The following is a 19521-nucleotide window of genomic DNA, read 5'->3' as shown; positions in this document are numbered from 1 at the left end:
TATATCCTTGTAAAAAATAGCCACTCACTTTTAAACATACAGTGCCTACAGAAAGTATTCAGACCCCTTGACTTATTCCAGATTTTGTTGTGTTCCAGCCAGAATTAAAAATGTATTACATTTATTATTTTCTCACCCATCTACACATAATGACAAAGTGAAAACATGTTTTTAAATGTATTGAAAATTAAATACAGAAATATCTAATTGACATAAGTATTCACACCCCTGAGTCAATACTTTGTAGATGCACCTTTGGTGGCGATTATATTTTTGAGTCGTCTTTGGTACGCCTGTATCAGCTTTGCACATCTAGATTTGTGGATTTTCTCCCATTCTTCTTTGCAGATTTTCTCAAGCTCTTAAATTAGATGGGGAGCGGCAGTGAACAGCAATCTTCAAGTCTTTCCACAGATTTTCAATGGGATTCAAGTGTGGGTTTTGACTATGCCACAAGGACTTTCACATTCTTGTTCTGAAACCATTCCAGCGTTGCTTTGGCTGTATGCTTAAGGTCATAGTCCTGTTGGAACATAAATCTTTGCCTCAGTCTAAGGTTGTTTGCACTCTGAAGCAGGTTCTCATCAAGGATTTGCCTGCATTTGGCTCCATTCATTGTTCCCTCTATCCTTACCAGTCTCCCAGTCGCTGCTACTGAAAAGCATTCCCATAGCATGATGCTGCCACCACTGTTCTTCACGGTAGGGATGGTGCTAGAAGGGTGTTGAGCTGTGCCTGGTTTTCTCCAGACAATGCTTTGCATTGCTTTGCATTGCTTTGCATTCAGGCCTAAGAGTTACATTTTCGTATCATCAGACCACATAATATTTTGCCTTATGCTCTCAGTCTTTCACGTGCCTCTTTGCAAACTCCAGGCGCTTGGTCATGTGCCTTTTTTGGCTTCCACCTGGCCACTGTCATAAATCCCAGATTGGTGAAGTGCTGTAGAGACTGCTGTCCTTCTGATGGGTTCTCCCATCTCAGCCAAGAAACTCTGTAGTTCTGTCAGATTGATCATTGGGTTCTTGGTCAAATCAAATCAAAGTTTATTTGTCACGTGCACTGAATACAACAGGTTACAGTGAAATGCTTACTTGTAAGTACAAGCCCTAACCAACAGTATAATTTTTAAACAAAAAAATAGGTTTAGGTTAACAATAGATAAGTAAAGAAATACAAAATAAAAAAACAGTAAAATGACAGTGAAAATAACAGTACTGAGGCTATATACAGGTGGTACCGGTACAGAGTCAATGTGCGGGGGCACAAGTTAGTCGGGCTAATTGAGGTAATATGCACATGTAGATATAGTTAAAGTTACTATGCATAGATGATCAACAGAGAGTAGCAGCAGAGTAAAAGAAGGGGTTGGCGGTTGGGGGGGTGGCAGGACACAATGCAAATAGTCCGTATAGTTAATGTGCGGGGGCACCGGTTAGTCGGGCTAATTAATATGTACGTGAATGTATAGTCAAAGTGACTATGCATAGATGATAAACAAAGAGTAGCAGCAGCGTAAAGGGTTGGTGGGGGAAGGTAGCCATTTGATTACCTGTTCAGGAGTCTTATGGCGTGGGGGTAAAAGCTGTTGAGAAGCCTTTTGGTCCTAGAGTTGGCACTCCGATACCGCTTGCCATGCGATAGCAGAGAGAACAGTCTATGACTGGGGTCTTTGAACATTTATAGGGCCTTCCTCTGACACCGCCTGGTATAGAGGTCCTGGATGGCAGACAGCTTAGCCCCAGTGATGTACTGGGATGTACGCACTACCCTCTGTAGTGCCTTGCGGTCGAAGGCCGAGCAGTTGCCGTACCAGGCAGTGATGCAACCAGTCAGGATGCTCTCAATGTTGCAGCTGTAGAAACTTTTGAGGATCTGAGGACCCATAACAAATCTTTTCAGTCTCCTGAGGGGGAATAGGTTTTGTCGTGCCCTCTTCGCAAATGTCTTGATGTGTTTGGACCATTCTAGTTTGTTGGTGATGTGGACACCAAGGAACTTGAAGCTCTCAACCTGCTCCACTACAGCCCCATCGATGAGAATGGGGGCGTGCTCGGTCCTCCTTTTCCTGTAGTCCACAATCATCTTTGTCTTGATTACATTGAGGGATAGGTTGTTATTCTGGTACCACCCGGCCAGGTCTCTGACCTCCTCCTCATAGGCTGTCTTGTCATTGTCGGTAATCAGGCCTACCACTGTTGTGTCGTCTGGAAACTTGATGGTGTTGGAGTCGTGCCTGGCCATGCAGTTGTGCCTGGACAGGGAGTATAGGAGGAGACTGAACATGCACCCCTGAGGGGCTCCAGTGTTGAGGATCAGCGTGGCAGATGTGTTGCTACCTACCCTCACCACCTGGGGGCGGCCCGTCAGGAAGTCCAGGATCCAGTTGCAGAGGGAGGTGTTAAGTCCCAGGATCCTTAGCTTAGTGATGAGCTTTGAGGGCACTATGGTGTTGAATGCTGAGCTGTAGTCAATGAATAACATTCTCAAGTAGGTGTTCCTTTTGTCCAGGTGAGAAAGGGCAGTGTGGAGTGCAATAGAGATTGCATCATCTGTTTATCTGTTTGAGCGGTATGCAAATTGAAGTGTGTCTAGGGTTTCTGGGATAATGGTGTTAATGTGAGCCATTACCAGCCTTTCAAAGCACTTCATGGCTACGGATGTGAGTGCTATGGATCGGTAGTCATTTGGGTAGGTTACCTTAGTGCTCTTAGACTATAGTGGTCTGCTAGAAGCATGGTGGTATTACAGACTCAATCAGGGACATGTTGAAAATGTCAGTGAAGACACCCGCCAGTTGGTCAGCACATGCCCGGAGCACACGTCCTGGTAATCCGTCTGGCCCAGCGGCCTTGTGAATGTTGACCTGTTTAATGGTCTTACGTCGGCTACGGACAGCGTGATCACACAGTCGTCCCGGAACAGCTGATGCTCTCGTGCATGTCTCAGTGTTGCTTGCCTCGAAGCGAGCATAGAAGTGATTTAGCTCGTCTGGTAGGCTCGTGTCACTGGGCAGCTCGCTGCTGTGCTTCCCTTTGTAATCTGTAATAGTTTGCAGGCCCTGCCACATCCGATGAGCGTAGGAGCCGGTGTAGTACGATTCAATCTTAGTCCTGTATTGGCACTTTGCCTGTTTGATGGTTCGTCAGAGGGCATAGCAGGATTTCTTATAAGTTTCTGGGTTAGTCCTGCACCTTGAAAGCGTCAGCTCTAACCTTTAGCTCAGTGCGAATGTTGCCTGTAATCCATGGCTTCTGGTTAGGGTATGTACGCACAGTCACTGTGGGGACGACATCCTCGATGCAATTATTGATAAAGCCAGTGACTGATGTGGTGTACTCCTCAATGCCATCGGAAGAATCCCAGAACATATTCCAGTCTGTGCTAGCAAAACAGTCCTGTAGTTTAGCATCTGCTTCATCTGACCACTTTGTTTTGACCGAGTCACTGGTGCTTCCTGCTTTAATTTTTGCTTGTAAGCAGGAATCAGGAGGATATAATTATGGTCAGATTTTTCAAATGGAGGGCGAGGGAGAGCTTTGTATGCGTCTCTGTGTGTGGAGTAAAGGTGGTCTAGAGTTTTTTCCCCCTCTGGTTGCACATGTGACATGCTGGTAGAAATTAGGTAAAACTGATTTAAGTTTCCCTACATTAAAGTCCCTGACCAAGGTCCTTGGTCACCCCCCTGACCAAGGTCCTTCTTGCCCGGTTGCTCAGTTTGGTCGGACGGCAAGCTCTAAGCATAGTCTGGGTAGTTCCATATTTTTTTTATTTCCCAATGATGGAGACCACTGCGCTCTTGGAAACTTTCAACACCCTAGAAATGGTTTTATATCCTTTCCCAGTTATATGCCTCATCACAATTCTATCTCTGCGCTCTACGGGCAGTTCCTTGAACTTCATGGTAGTTTCTGCTGTGACATGCTCTGTCAACTATGGGACCTTATATAGACATGTGTTTCTTTCCAAATCAGGTCCAAACAATGGAATTGGCCACAGGTGGAATCAAATCAAGTTGTAGTGACAGCTCAAAGGAATGATCAAAGGAAATTGGATGCACCTGAGCTCAATTTGGAGTGTCATAGCAAAGGGGTGTGAATACTTATGTAAATTAGATATTTCTGTATTACATTTTCAATACAATGCAAAACAAACATGTTTTCACCATCATTATGGGCTATTGTGTGTAGATGGGTGAGAAAAAACATATATTTAATCAATTTTGAATTCAGATTAATTAAACAAAATGTGGAATAAGTCAAGGGGTAGGAATACTTTCTGAAGGTACTGTATATCAATATGTATGCTCTTAATAATGTAACATAGCAGCACACTGAAAAATGGTGAAAGGAAATATGCAACAGTGCATTGAAACATCCATTTTTAGCCTTTTTTCTTTTCTGAGGAATTTGGTTGGACAGGGAATCAGGTATAGTCTTTGGATAAGCCATACACTCCCATTGCACACATACACAAAGCCTCAAACAAGTATACACACACATGGCATGTTATGAAGGGTTACAGCACAACCTAAAAGATCGCTACAACATGGTCACACACTGCTGGGGGATTTGAGGTTCAACCAGTGGACAACACGGTCACATACACAAATCATTAGGGTAACACAGTGACCAGGTCGGGTGTACAGTGCATAGTATGCTTTGGCATGCTCACATCCAGATTGTAACTGTGGATGTTACATTCAGGAGGAAGGCCACAGGAGTTTAAATCATTGGTAAAAAAAAAAATTGAAACATAAGAAAACAAACTAGAATTAGTCCAAAAAACCCATCTGAAATGATATAAAACAAACATCAAACCACTCCAAACCTCATCAGTCACTCAAGTAGATTAAGGCTAAGGTAGTTTGTTACACGTCTTTAAAAATGGCATTTTCATCAGTCACATTTACTCGTACTAACTGGCAAAACTGCAATTTAGAACGTTGACACAGAAACACTCCACCAATCCACAATGACCATCAAAATCATGTGCAGGTGATATGAAAGGAAGTTTTACAACTGTGATGTGATGTTTTGGAGGGATATTTTGCAACGGTAGTGACTCAATGTCCTCTACCTCAGGGCTTATGAAAATGAGGCTCACGCAGACGATTGCACCTAGTGTTGAGGCAGTGAGTCATGTTTACTAGCTGCCAGGTGCGTTGTCCGTTTTGACATGCTTGCCCCACAGCGAAGCGGGTTCTTCTCTCTGAATAGCCATGCTGGGAAAAGCCCATGCAGCCTCCTGGACTGGGTTCAGTGGTGGATGGATGATGTGTCACTCCAGTTATGTATCTCAGTGTGGGGCATGGACGCACCTCCAGACAAACAGGCTGCAGAGGACACCGAAAAGGAAGACGCAAAACACACTTATTACTGTAACAGTTAGACAGCAGTCTAATACTAACCTACAGTATTTCATACACCATTACAATGTTTATTTAATTGTTAATTGCTGCAATGAACCAAAAACACTACTAATGACAATGTTGTAAATTGAGACTTTCAGAGGAATATTATACGAATAGAGACGGGGGTTCTACCTTCTATCATCCCCGCCAGCACTAATGACGAAGCGATCCCCACTTGTGAAGCGAATATTAGTCAAGTGGGCCGAGTGGCCCAGAAAGCGTTTATGTTTGGCCTGCAGGGAACAAGAAGTGTGTTAGCAAAATGGCTACCCCAAAATACCGGTAGCTGAGCTAAATTTAGACTGAATTTAGAATAGATGCATACTGTAGGTTAGGTGGCACTGTAATTATGTCATCCTGGTCAACCACAGGCACAATAACATCACACAGACACATGAATGGTACACATTGAAACCACGAACATAAGCCCGGAACACAATAGTGGAAGTTCACCAGCAAAATAAATAACTCCATTCAAATCAATGTCGAAAGCTACTATTTTATTTAAGTCAAAGTGAATAATGTAGACTACTGTACAACATGATACAATTAATGAGTAATCATTCAACAAGTATTAGCAGTTATAAAAAAATGTGCCGTATTACATTTTTGAAAGTGACGTAAATAAAGAAATATATTCTATAACTGTAAATGTATACATTTCTGCCATCTTGGATTCATAAGGTACAATTCAACCAGAATTCAATATTTACACAGAGACACAAATCAGCATCATAGAATACAGATTATACTTACAAACTTTTCTGGACATGGAAAGTCAAACAGCTTTACCATTCCAAAGTCATCGCCTGTGACAATGTTCAGGCCAGAGTGGGACACACAGGCACAGGTGACGTCTGCTTTGTCAGTGTTACGGGACCAGATCCCCACAACCTCGTCCCCCAGGACACTGACCAGACAGTGAAACATCACACGTTAGACAGGAAGTAACTCCAATGATCATGACGGGCCTTTTCTTAATTTTGAATTTACTCAACTACTGTGTCCTCTTTCCTCAGTCCTCTCTCGCCTCCTTATGAAAAAGGTCAAAGGTAATCGAGGAAAGGCGGCGAGGAGAAGAAACATGGACGAAAACGCGCTTGTATTAAATGAGACTCTACTCTCTACTCACACATCAACAGGCAAATTACGTTTACAGGGAAGGAATCCCAAAATAAATGCAAAGTGAGGATAAGTAGCATATCGTTTTTAAATGTTGCATGTTTTTCTCCTTCGAGAAAACAACTGCTTTAAACGGGGTGTGGCAGATATCAAAACTCTTCCACAAAGAACTCAGGTAGGATACACATGACTGTCCTCGATGAAAGGTGGCTAACGAGGAGGCGAGGACACTCTTCCGTTAACCTATTAACTAATTGGCACTCTCTTTGACCACTTGACCAATTATCGGTTTCCAGGTCACAGAGGAGAGGACAAACTTTTGCCCAAATGAGAAAAGGCCAGGGTGTAACTCCTGTGTCCTTAGTATGGATTATGTCATATGGCCACGTCAGTAGTGTGATTACTATGGCCCTAACATAACACACACTCACCTTGTCCATGTGGCCCAGGTTATCCTGTCTATGACTGCCTGCTCTGTGGCCTGCTTCCCAGATGGTACCTCATACACCAGCCGCTTGTAAGCACCAGTAGATATCTGTTTGGGTAATAGCAAATAATAATACAGTCTGAATATTGTGAGAGTTTCATATTGGAGAGTTAGTACACATTTGCACAATCATAGATACACAGATCTTGTGCCTACCTGAACATAGCAGCTGTCTGCAGAGAAGTCCATCTGCATGACAAAGCTGGGGATGTCCCTGCAGCAGTTAATGCGGTTGAGTTGTGGTCCAAGCGTTAGATCGTAGAAGTCAACCGCACTCTCACTGGAGCCCACTGCCAAGTAGCGTGAATCTGGACTGAACCTGAGGAAGAAAGATGTTCAGTTGAAAATGTGTCCTCTGACACTTGTTCCAACACAGAGAAGAATACTCAGTACACTTGGGACAGGTTTCACCCATAATAAGCACTGAGTGATTTCTTTATAGGGATCCCCCCACCTGATATCTTGGATGGGGGAGCGGCGGTCCCTTTTCTTGCCCCAGATCTTGAGTGAGGTGACCAGCAGGATAATGAACTCTCCGTTCTTCATGCCGATGGCCACCATGTCCCCCTCAGGGCTGTAGGCCACCGTACGTGCTGGGTGGCCCAGGTTCACCTTGTTCAGCATCTTCTGTTACCCCCAAAAAGATTCAACACAGAGAAAGTCAACACACAAGGTTCTTATAGTGCCTCACTCACAACACATGAGTAGAATCAAGTACAAAACAACTATAAGAAAGATTCCATCAAAAAGCTAACAGGACACACTGAGAGGCTCCTGACCTTCTCTGGGATGTCCCACAGCCTCACAGTGCCATCCTCTGCAGCAGACAGGAACACATCCCGAGTGGGATGGGTGCCCACACCCCAGATCGGTCCATCCATGTGGCCGTTCACCAGGATGTTGCATGCCGCGTTCTTCTCCCCCACCTCAATGATCTCAGCGTTCCTCGTTCCTACAAGGATTTTACCCTTCAACAGAAACAAGGGAAATGTGGATGAAAAATCCAGATGTGGACTTGATCCTTAACCAAAGCATGACCCATTACCCTATTATTCATTCCCAGTGGATGGTGGAGAGCCTTACCTTTCCTCTGCATACGGAGCGCACACAGTCTATGATCTGTCCCGTCTCCAGGCGGAAGGCTCTGCAGCGCTTCAGCTCCTGGTCCCACAGCTTCAGAGCACCTCCTTCCTTTGACCTATAGGGAGCACCAAACACAACTCCGTTGTGACTACTGTAAACCATTCAGGTTTCTTACAAAAACATATTTAGGAATGAGAGTAAGAAAACCTATTAAATAGCAGACTGAGAGGAATTAATCCAAATCAGTTTATTGAGTTCAGAGGGCTAACAATAGTGGTAGCTGGTACAGTGAGGAGAGGAGCAGTACTCACGGTCTTTCCTTGCCTCCTGTAACGATGAGGCCATCTCTTAGTGTGGTGTACATGGTGAATACAGGCCCTGTGTGGGCCTTAGCCACTACTCTCACTAGAATGTGCTCCTTCCACACACACACATCCCCACTAATGGTACCTGTAAATGTCAAGTTATTCTGAAACAAAAAACAAAAACTGCACTAATCTAGTGATCTGAAAGAGCAGAGGATCATTGCACAGACAATCAAGCAGTACAAGAATCAATTACATTGCATGTTATCAGTTGTTATCCGTATTATTGTTGTTAACCATAGCCAAGTATATTCAATAGGCTTTTATGTGCATGCAATTATTACTACATTTATCATATATGGTGTCATACTACACACCATTGTCATGCCTTTGAAATGAAAGGTAGGTTATATTCAAATGTTTTCAACATGAATTCAAGTCATTAGGAAATAAATTAAATAAGTATCGTATGTCTTAACAATAAGCAAAATGTCAAATATTAACGCTGATTATACCTATTCCATAGGGGAAATTGCATATGCAGTAACTGTATTGTCCGATTGGGTATCATATGGCAATAGAAAGTGGGGAATGGACTTACAGCCCCAAATGCCACAGAGAGCATGGTCTGCATGCGGGCGTCCTCTATGTTACTCATCACGCCCTTCTTACTGAGCAGAGCCCGGCCAGCCAGCGTCCAGAACCTCACATGCTTGACACCCACAGACACAAACTGGGTGTCCGAGTCTGGACGGAACTCCGCCACAAAGATCCGCTGAATATGGCCTGACCGACTGGCCACGTTGCCACCTTGAGAATAATGATTTATTAGAACAAGCTCTGTAGGTGATACATCTACCTGTATTAATTCCAGCTGGGCACTAACAGGTGCACCGTGATGAGGTGAATAGCCTCTACTGAGTTAGTGTGAGGTGTTTACCTTCTTGCCACTTCCAGATGGTGATGGTGTGTTCTGGGTCCAGACCCACAGAGAGCAACAGCTTCCCAGTGGCACTGAAGCTGACCGAGCAGACCCCCCGGGAGTGGAAACAGCGCAGGACAGACAGCGTCTGCTTGTTCATGGCGTCCCACACGTGAATGGAGGGCGACGTGGCTGAAGGAGGGAACAAGACAATTGTAGATTCAAGCTTCATGTATGCTGGCTGAGAAGACGACAGAAACTTTTGGCCCAAACTAAATCCACAAATGAAATGATTATGTGATTATGTGACTTTTTGATTAAAAATAGTTGATCATGGATATTAAATATCAATGGTGCATTCATGTAAAAATGTGCCTTGAATAAAGTAGCCTACTAATGTAAGTGGGGGTCAAACAAGAGCTGCAAAGACTTCAAAGCAAGCAAGTTTGTGTGAGGTGCACATTTGACATTCCCATCTAACCCACTAGGTGGCAGTGTATCAATATAATACATTGTGGATGTAGTAGAACAGGGTTCCCCAACTGGCGGCCCGTGGGCCGAATTTGACCCACGGGTGGTTTGATTTGGCCCCCCCCAAGTTTTCTGAGCAATAATTTTGAAAAAAAGTTCAATGTTGGACATAAAAGTCTGTAAAAACACCAGTTATTAGAATTGTTTTAATCTGTTCGCAAGTATTCCCACGCTTAATAGAGAGACACGTGATCGTATACAAATGTAAGCAAGGTTTGAAATGATCATGTTTTTGTCAAATATTATATCTGTTTGGGATTCGTGACGTCAAATTTCAGTCTACAAATGATTTGTAATTATGTTCCGGCTCCCTGACCATCCGCTCAATAAAAGAAAATCGCCCCGTGGCTGAATCTAGTTGAGGATACCTGTAGTAGAAGGTATCTGGATAGCTGTCAATCAATTAAACCATGCTCTGTATGAAGAAGATAAGGATATTCTCAATCTACCATAAGAAACACATCTTCATATTTTCCATTTAGTTTATTGAAACCCTCTCCCTCAGAACAATATTCTCTGCTGTCTGGAACAAACCAAAACTATTGAAATGGCAAAGTTCTTACCTGACATATCACCAGTATCACCTGTAAGGAAGAAAAAAATTGAGAAAAAATCTTTAAAAAATACTACTGAGATCAATGGCACCATTACAACTCTATGACACTATTTTACACAGTCCAAGTGTTACTAAGATTATTGTCAGCATACTGTATTGTAGTAGTTTTCCTCATTAAGAGCCAATAGGTACATGGGAAATGTACAAGGAGCTCCCACATGCAGCTTTTGATTCTCTTTCCAGACAAATAACAGTTGTTTACAGACCAAGTGTGTTTGATAGGTTTCTGTGGATTGCGAGGCACAGAGCATGCGTGACAATTATTATTTTATTCAACCGTGTGAATATTGCGATTATACAGGTTAGCTGCTTCAGAGCACAGATAAGAGAGGGGAGCACAGTAGTCCCCCAGCAGAACACACAGTTACAACACATAGGGAAAAACCTCTCACAAACATACCTACTTGGCCAGTTGCCACCACGTTGGGGAATTTGGGGTGTTGATTGATAGTCAGGCACAGAATGTCATCACTATGTTCTATATAGAAGCTTTGGCAGGCTGCAAGGAAGCACACACACCACACACACACACACACACACACACACACACACACACACACACACACACACACACACANCACACACACACACACACACACACACACACACACACACACACACACACACAGATATATATGAATTGACAGTTCTCGTAAGAACATATTTAGGTTCTCAAAGAACAGCATTAAGACTCATTCAACAGTACTGTAAAACTCTGTTCAGATGAACACAACTCTGCCCATCCCTTCTTTACTCTAACCCCGCCCACCTGTGGTTAGGTTGAGGACTATGCCAACAGAAGCTGTGTGGTAGATGATATCTGCCCCCTCATTCAGGTAGTGGACGTTGTTGCGGCAGTCATTGCCACGGTAACCAAAAACCAGATCCAGCACCAGGTCCTGTGGGAGAGTCATGAAAGGGCCAGGGTCAAAGGTAATCCCCATAGCTACAGAGGGCGAGACAACTTTCTTTTTTGTCAGTGCCAGGAATGGCAGAAGAGCAGGAGCATGTACTTCCTCAAGATGGAATTATGATTAAATCAGGGTCCCTGAAGAGGAGGTCTGGAGTGGACAAAGAAGAACACTTGATTCTAAAGGATTGCATTACCAAAACAATGACCAACCCATTTGCTGAATGACACACGCTAATGTAAAGATCTCATTTGATGAAATAGGTGGGTTGCAATAGCCAACATCCATAAAACATTATTTGGATGTGTGTATTTGTCCTGAAGTAACACCAGTCTCACCTCGATGGGCCTCTTCTTCTTGCCCACGTTGTTGGTCTGCAGCTTCTCAGGCTGTGGCAGCGCCCTGCTTACAGGAGGTCTGACACAGAATAAGAGGATCTGTTGTGTATGATCCCATCGACCAATCTTTCTCAAGTCAAAGATCCAAAATACAAGTCAAGACATTCATGAAACATGTATTTCCAGAATACCTTTCTTGAGCTGTAAGTGCTCAACAAGTGAAATTCGGGTCTGAAATATTTAATCAGAACTTAATATGGACCAGAGGAGATGTGTCTTACCTTGACCCTCTTCCATGGCAGCAATAACAAAGGGAAAGGGAACATTAGAACAGGGGTTTTGACAGCATAGCGTTCACAGCTGCCCCACCGACACAGCAGCGTAACACAACACGGACACTGCAGCCACTGAGGACATAAAATACACCATATTCAGCGCCACGGAGTATCCATAACAACCAGCACCTTCAGGATCTCTATGACAACCACTAACCAGCACCCACAGATGCTGCATGGGTTGTCCAACCATAGACTGAAGCAGACATGATTTTTTATTATAGCCGGAAACCAAAAACATTTCCAAAACCCAAATAAAGACCTTATGTACAGCTTATTTGGACAATAGGTTCTGTGAAATACATATATTAACATCCTTTATCAATCGATACTTGAGATATCTGAAACTGAGATACTGTATCTCAGGGTTTAAAGTATATTGTGCCTAGCAAGAGGTACTTTTCCCTAAAGTAATGGTGATGTCTTGTGTAAAGTCTCTTACCTGACTACCCCCTGCCTTCAAGTAGAATGAAAGAGGAGAGCAGGACAGACAGAGACAGATGGACAGACATTGAAGAGAGAAGAAGAGAGAGGTGAGGTTATCCTCAAATGGGCAGTATGAATTCACGTAAAGGCAAAAAAGAAACGTGATTGAGTAAATTTGAATTTACACAAATTGAGTTGGTGGATCGTTTGGTCTCACTTTGATACATTCACTATGAGTTCCCAATTGGCTGTGCTTTCACTACATCTCGTTTCAGTTTAAACTGATTCGCTCAAAGTATTTTGACTGTTCAAGATTTGTCCATCATGTGTCCAATAAAGAAAGCTCAAAAGAAAAAGAAAAGAAAAAGATTTGATCCCTTGTGTATCTCTCCACAGTCCTGTGGTTTGTTACCTCTCGTCCACAGACGGCTCCTTCAGCTGCAGGTGGGGTTTGACCCCAGTCATGGGTCGCATGTTGGTGGATAAGGCCTTGATGGTGTAGTTGATCTCATTCTCCCTCGTCACATCACTGTCATAACCTGGCCAATGACAGAAAACATCAAGATACTAGATCAGAACACAGCCTTTTTACCATCTACGGGAGGCTACATAGAATTACATATTAGAGGGAGGCTAAATATATCAGTAGATAGTGACTCTGTGATGACTTCAGACTGAAGCCCCAGGTTTAGTTTGGGGTGTATTTCTCACCCCCATCATCCTCGCTCTCGATGTCCGACTCTTCACTGTCACAATGTCTGGCCTCCCGGTGCCCCTCTGCCTCGTGGGTCCAGATCATGAGGCACGTGTCACCCCCGCCGACCGTCACCAGGAGACCGTCATCATGCGTCCAACGCACGTTAGTCACATGGGTGCTATGGGCCACATAGCGCTTGAACTTTGCATACTTTCCCTGTGGGCAGAAGTAGCATTAACTTAAAATAACATTCAAATAACAAATAACACTAGCATAGAATTAACATTACATTAGTGTAAATGTTACAATTAAAAATTTTAATAAAAGAGTCATTTAGCAGACGCTCTTATCCAGAGCGACCTACAGTTAGTGCATTCATCTTAAAACAGCTAGCTGGGACAACCACATACAAGTATCTCAGTCATAGTAAGTACATTTTTCTTCAATAAAGTAACTATCCACAAAGTCAGTGCTAGTAGGAAAAAGTAAAGTGCGAGTCTTAGTTCACGAAAGGCAAGGGTGTTTATGTTTATGCTTTTTTAGAGGGGTAGGGTGGGGGGGCTTGGGTGCTGTGTGATTATTTAAGATATTTAAGAGGGTTTATATTCCAGTAAGGGCAAGAGGACATTAAAATATAATATTTATTATAATAAAATATTATTAACAGTGTCTTACCTTGACAGGATACCTGAATAGCTTGACGTATCCCAGATCATCACCCGTTGCTAGCACCTTTCTGTCGTTGCTAAGGCAGGCAGCAGTCACCTCGGTAACCTCACTGACCACAGGCCAGATCCCCTCACAGGACGTCCCGAGCACACAGGTCCATGTGCTCCAGTCTATCTTCTCCACCTGAAGAAGAGGAGGAGGAGGGAGGAGAAGTGGGAGAAGGGAGGAGAGGAGGACACCAGTGGTTCCTATGAGATTTGACACAGCACCAGCCTGACAGAAGCTATCATCTCTAACCCCTATATCCTTAGTGCTCCCCACTCTCTGTGTCTCACAAGGTGTCTGAATGTCACACAGTATAAGGCCCTAAAAACACTATCCCATTTAAATTGCCAGAATAAGAACGATGCTGGTAAAAAGTGGGCCGTGTTAATGCTTGAATGCCCTTCCCACGCCGTCCTGTGACATCCCGGGGGGGAAAGTAGGCCAGCCCCGCTATACCCACCACAACGCCATGAGCCATGGCAGCAGTGTCTGTGCTGTGCTTACCTCGGTAGCAGGAATGGTCTGCTTTTTCCCCCGTGGAGCTTCGAAAAATAACTGCTCTTTAGCACCAGTGTTTACTTGAAGTAGTTTTCCTGTGAATGAGAGAACACAGTTAAGATTGAATCGGATTACAAATTAAACACTTTTGTGCTTTATAGTAGCATTATCATTCAGTTTTATACTTGGAATAACACAAAACAACTATTTATTTACCCAGGGGTTTAAAATGGATTTCAACACATTGTGAATGAGCCAACAGTAAGAATAGCCTGAAATACAATGGCTTTGGTCCAAGTCCACTGTCAGTTGCAAAGGTCACTGCCACAATCAGTGTACTGGTTAAACCAACATGTTTACCTCTCTTGTCCCAGTCCAGATGGGTGATGTAGATTAGGGACCCCTTGCACACCCCCACCCTCTTGCTGCTCATCACATTATAGATGTCCACAAAGCTGTCACCCGACGCCACCGCCAGGTACTTCCCTGCACCTGAATAAACACAGCAGCCATGTTTCAAAAGGGTTTTCTCATCTGTTTCACAAGACTGACAGACCTTCTGATCAGCAGCCAAGACAACAACACAAATAAAATAAACTCTGACTCCATATCTACAGTATGTGGTCACAATTCTTTATAACAAAAACAACTATCTTCGAACCCTTTTAAGTTACTATCGGTGATGTGTTGGGAAACTGGATCGAGAGTTTAGTTTCTAGCTCTCACTTTATCCTCCCCCACTACTCTCTTCCCACTCAGACAGACTTCGTCTCTCCCTGCCTGGCCTTGTTACATACAGTAGTGTATTTGGGTCAAGCCTGCAGCAATACCTCTTCTCCTCACAGCAGGGGGAAATATGAATACCTGGCCACATCTCTGCTTATTTTTTATTTATTTTTAAGAAAGTTAACTTTTACACTCTGTCTTTCTTTCCTCAGGGAAGAATATCTGGATGGGGTTTATAGGGAGGGAGGGATGAAGGGATGGACGGAGGCGAGCATCTGACCTGGTGAGAAGCGTATGTCTGAGATTATGTCCTTGCGGTGGTGGAAGGACACTAGGTCCTCCAGGGTGTCTGCATTGACGATGAGGAAGCTGCCGTCGTTCAGGCCCACCGCCAGGGCCTTGCCCTCAGGGGAGAAGCAGCAGCAGCGCCCCCCTATGGAGGACGTCAGTTAGTACTAATGCACCTAATAACTGTATGAATGCACCACAGAAAGAAAGGAAGGAGGTGAATGAATGTAGCATAGACTTCTCTATTTTGAGGGTTGAGTGACTCACCTTTCTTGAGCTTGCGTACAGCCAGCATACAGTGGCTGGGGGACAGGTCCCATATACGCAGGGTTTTGTCATCGCTGACAGTGGCACAGAGAGGGAGATGAGGATGAGTGGCCAGGCCCCACACCTCACCCTCCATGTGACCCTGTGTACCCATCAAATAGACAATATCATTGAATTCAGTGCAGCTCAGTTCAACCTAATCAAGGTCAGAGAGTAAGGAGTAAGGAACCACATTTTATAGGGTGAACCATCTTCTGACCCCTACATAAAATATTTTATATACTTAGTTAAATAAATACACGTCTAGCACAGCCTTGTATTTGGCAAGCACACATCCACAGATTTATTGTTAGAATTATTAAGTGCATAATCAAAATCAATGGAGGAGCCGAGGAGCCATAGCTTCTGTTGCTTGGCTTCACCCATAAGAAATTGCTCATTTGCTCGAGAGCATTTAACAAAAGAAATCAATAACATTAGTTCTGGGTTTCCTATGGGTCAAAGGAGGCCTGGGGAGATAGTAGAAGCACTTATCTTTGTAAAATGAATTTACAAAATTAAAAGTCTGCAGTGCAAAACTGTCTTATAAACAGTTGCCTAACTTTTTCTGCAACATTATTCCAGGGAAAGGGAAGTGGGGATACCTAGTCAGTTGTACAACTGAATGCCTTCAACTGTAGTGTACAGTAGTTTTACAATGGTTTCCAAAGTGATGGGACAGTTCCCCTCACTGCCAGTCTGTTAGTACATTTGCAGGCTTTAAACCCCAAAATAATGTGCCCCCAGCTGACCCCTTCATTACTGACATCTCATTGGCTCCCACATAACCAAACTGCAAAAACCTGGGTGACACATCCCTGCTTGCCGGAGTTACAGCTGGAGCATGTCATGTGTGCTGGTCATTGTGGCATTTGTGACAGACAGTTGACTTTATAATTGTATGTAACTCTGTGTAACCGCTCACCTGGACCAGCAAGGTAATAGGTCCACTCTTATCCACCTCCAGAATCTCGCCATTCTTTGTCCCCACCAGTATATAACCATGACCAAGAGATATGGCACGTATGGAAGGGTTGTCCTCCAACAGCAACCCTATAGAGTGAATTATAGGATAACGTCAAAGACCTTCACTTTAACCAGGGGCAGAGGAAGCAATCTTCATTAACGCTAAATGGATTGAGTGTTTAAATGGATTTCCACTGAATGATTCCATTGGCGTTGGAGCTATGAGCCCAGTATGTAATGTGATTGGCTCCACGGCGGCGGTATGAGAGAAAGGTGATCTTTTTACCTTTGGAGCCTGGAGCGAGGACTGCTCTCTTGATGGCGTACGTCTTGAGGCATCTCTCAAAGGTGTTGTCCCACAGAGCCACTATGCCGTCCTTCCCTCCGGTCACAAATCCCTACAGAGTGGGACATCACGAGAGAACAGGAGATAGAGAGATTCTAATCTTCTTTAATCACTCACATAGCATCTTTGTATAAAACTGACAACTGAAATAATACAATCCTAGTACTCTCTTCATTGACAATACTACACCATCAGAATTGTAATGGCACAAACAAAGAGTGAAACAGAGATAGCGAGAGAGGAAGAAAGATAGAGATAGAAACAGAGAGAGACGTCTCTATTTGACATTTCAAATGGCCAGTGTGTTAATAACCCCTTCCCTTCCAGTACCTTCTCCAGGGCGTGCATACTGAAGACTGGGCCATCATGGGCTTTGACTGTCTTCACCAGGAACATGTCTCTCCAGATACAGATGTCTCCTGTGCACGTCCCCGAGAACACCATCTCCTCTGTCCAGCCATACACAGCACACATCATCGTCTCGGTCTTCCCCATGTTGCCCTTACGCCCGATCAGACCACCACCTGAAAGAAAGGTTGTGTCAGTAACTCCCATAACAACACATCACACCGTTCCTTGAGACACTGCTGAGTCAACTCTCTTGTCTGACTTTGGGGTCTCTTACCTGTTTTATGCCAGAACTTCATATGCTTTATTCCTGCTGTGATGAGCTTGTCAGGACAGTATGGATTCACTTTGATGACGAAAATCTTATCCTTGCTTCCCCTGAAAAATTATTACAAACATTTCATTAATTCCATTCACACAAAAATACTATGGATCTGAAAAGGAAGAGGAATACACTTAGAAGACAGTTAGTATACAGTGCATCTGCATAGCGTGGCTGCCACCCTCCCTAAGGGCTCTTGATCACTTCACATATGAACAATAAGGATCAGTGGCCTTTTCTGTCTGATCCAATGGAGCGTAGTGCACTCTGGGATGGCTCCCTAATCACTGGCCTTTGAGCTGCTGCATCACTACATGGCACTCACTGAGGCCAGAGCTGTACTGACACCTACTTCATCTCTTGATCCCTTTCAAGCCTTCTCACTCACTTCCATCCCTCTCTCTTCCTCCCCCTCTCTCTTTTTCCTCCCTCTACTCTATCTCTTCCCCTCACCATGCTCCTCTCCCAGCTGAGGACTAGGCAGTGCAGTGCACAAGGCAGGCTCTGTCAGGCCCCATTTCCCTCTGTCCGCCTCACTGCACTGCCCACCAAGGCCTGCAAAGTAGATTAGTGCAGCTCCAAGCTGTCTGAGCTGCCACGGGAGCACAGTACACAACAGCTACGGCACGCAGGCAGGAAGAGGAGCAGTCCTCCACTGCTCTAACAAGCCTGATGGAATTCCAATAGACTATATTATCGCTATGAATATCAAGCGCAAAGCCATAGAGGAACAAGACCAGCAAAGACTGAGAGAAATGGGGGTGTCCATATAGATGGTAGATTACTATTTTGAAGTCCTGGATATTGGATATTTGCTCATTTGAATTGCCATTTCGATTTTACATAATTGTCTATTTCTAAACGGGCACTTTCAATTTGAAATTAGCGCCCACAGTGAATGCAGTCTGAACCCAGGTAAAATGGATTCAGGTTAAGATGGATCCAGGTTAAGATGGATCCAGGTTAAGATGGATCCAGGTTAAGATGGATTCAGGTTAAGATGGATTCAGGTTAAGATGGATCCAGGTTAAGATGGATTCAGGTTAAGATGGATCCAGGTTAAGATGGATCCAGGTTAAGATGGATCCAGGTTAAGATGGATCCAGGTTAAGATGGATCCAGGTTAAGATGGATTCAGGTTAAGATGGATCCAGGTTAAGATGGATTCAGGTTAAGATGGATGGGCAGGAGATCTGCACCAGCCATACATTTTAATCATTCAGCTGTGAGTTGGCAGGGCCAAGAACAGCTTTAAGAGTCTGCAGGGTGGTTCCCCTCCCTCCTCTCTTTATCAATCAACCAGTGAACCCTTCTATATAAATGTCCACATTTAAAGTGGAGCTGCTCAAGTTGTCTAGAGAATTAAAGGGAAGGTTTAGATCGAGAGCATTGATGTACTTGTTGTTATTCTCTCAGCTCTGGAGCCTGTACTGTACAATGGCCAGGGGATGTTTGAGATGCTCGACATTGCATGACTGGACACGTATCTGTGAATCAGTGGGGCTGGATGACTAATTTATCCTGCAGGGACTACTGACCGGGTTATAGCCTGTGGACAAAGATCGCACATTTCCATGAATACAACCAAACTGAATCTGCACCAAAACTAGTAGTATGAGATCAACATGTATAACACGAGCTAACTCACAGAGAAAATAGAAAACATTCTCTGTTCTTGTTTTTCATCAGTAAGAGTGCAGTGTTCCTAAAGCATGTCAACCCCTAGGACTTATCTTGACCTTTGACCTCTCTAGTCTCTGCCTATCAAGGAGACGGCTGCTAAGATCTGAATGGCTCATCTGAGATGCCATAACAGCTACT

The 19521-nt window shown here is 43.9% G+C and overlaps 1 protein-coding gene across 2 annotated transcripts in view; it reads right to left on the bottom strand.

Moving 5' to 3' along the window:
• Positions 1-4191: 4191 nt before the first annotated feature.
• The window catches only part of LOC111963291 (echinoderm microtubule-associated protein-like 5), a 55019-nt gene continuing 39689 nt past the window's right edge, over positions 4192-19521 (bottom strand). Inside the window, exons 17-44 of one of the 2 annotated variants that reach the window (XM_070443365.1) lie at positions 17656-17756; positions 17361-17554; positions 16971-17082; positions 16644-16771; positions 15680-15821; positions 15405-15557; positions 14759-14890; positions 14405-14493; positions 13862-14038; positions 13201-13402; positions 12902-13028; positions 12506-12520; positions 12010-12018; positions 11729-11807; positions 11249-11378; positions 10880-10978; positions 10427-10447; positions 9351-9524; positions 9012-9220; positions 8417-8574; positions 8106-8220; positions 7802-7990; positions 7477-7649; positions 7179-7341; positions 6967-7070; positions 6170-6323; positions 5546-5646; positions 4192-5335 (exon numbers count right to left, since the gene is read on the bottom strand). In XM_070443365.1, the coding sequence (XP_070299466.1) occupies positions 5299-5335; positions 5546-5646; positions 6170-6323; positions 6967-7070; positions 7179-7341; positions 7477-7649; positions 7802-7990; positions 8106-8220; positions 8417-8574; positions 9012-9220; positions 9351-9524; positions 10427-10447; positions 10880-10978; positions 11249-11378; positions 11729-11807; positions 12010-12018; positions 12506-12520; positions 12902-13028; positions 13201-13402; positions 13862-14038; positions 14405-14493; positions 14759-14890; positions 15405-15557; positions 15680-15821; positions 16644-16771; positions 16971-17082; positions 17361-17554; positions 17656-17756 (3487 nt within the window). In that variant the 3' untranslated portion in view covers positions 4192-5298. Of the gene's footprint in view, positions 5336-5545; positions 5647-6169; positions 6324-6966; positions 7071-7178; positions 7342-7476; positions 7650-7801; positions 7991-8105; positions 8221-8416; positions 8575-9011; positions 9221-9350; positions 9525-10426; positions 10448-10879; positions 10979-11248; positions 11379-11728; positions 11808-12009; positions 12136-12505; positions 12521-12901; positions 13029-13200; positions 13403-13861; positions 14039-14404; positions 14494-14758; positions 14891-15404; positions 15558-15679; positions 15822-16643; positions 16772-16970; positions 17083-17360; positions 17555-17655; positions 17757-19521 lie in introns of those variants that run through there. The other variant, XM_070443364.1, reaches the window with a different exon arrangement.

This window comes from Salvelinus sp. IW2-2015, linkage group LG4q.2 (genome assembly GCF_002910315.2).
Source record: "Salvelinus sp. IW2-2015 linkage group LG4q.2, ASM291031v2, whole genome shotgun sequence".
In the NCBI taxonomy this organism is placed as follows: domain Eukaryota; kingdom Metazoa; phylum Chordata; class Actinopteri; order Salmoniformes; family Salmonidae; genus Salvelinus; species Salvelinus sp. IW2-2015.
The sequence above is the reverse complement of the archived record's forward strand: the minus strand, read 5'-3'. Positions and strand labels throughout refer to the sequence as shown.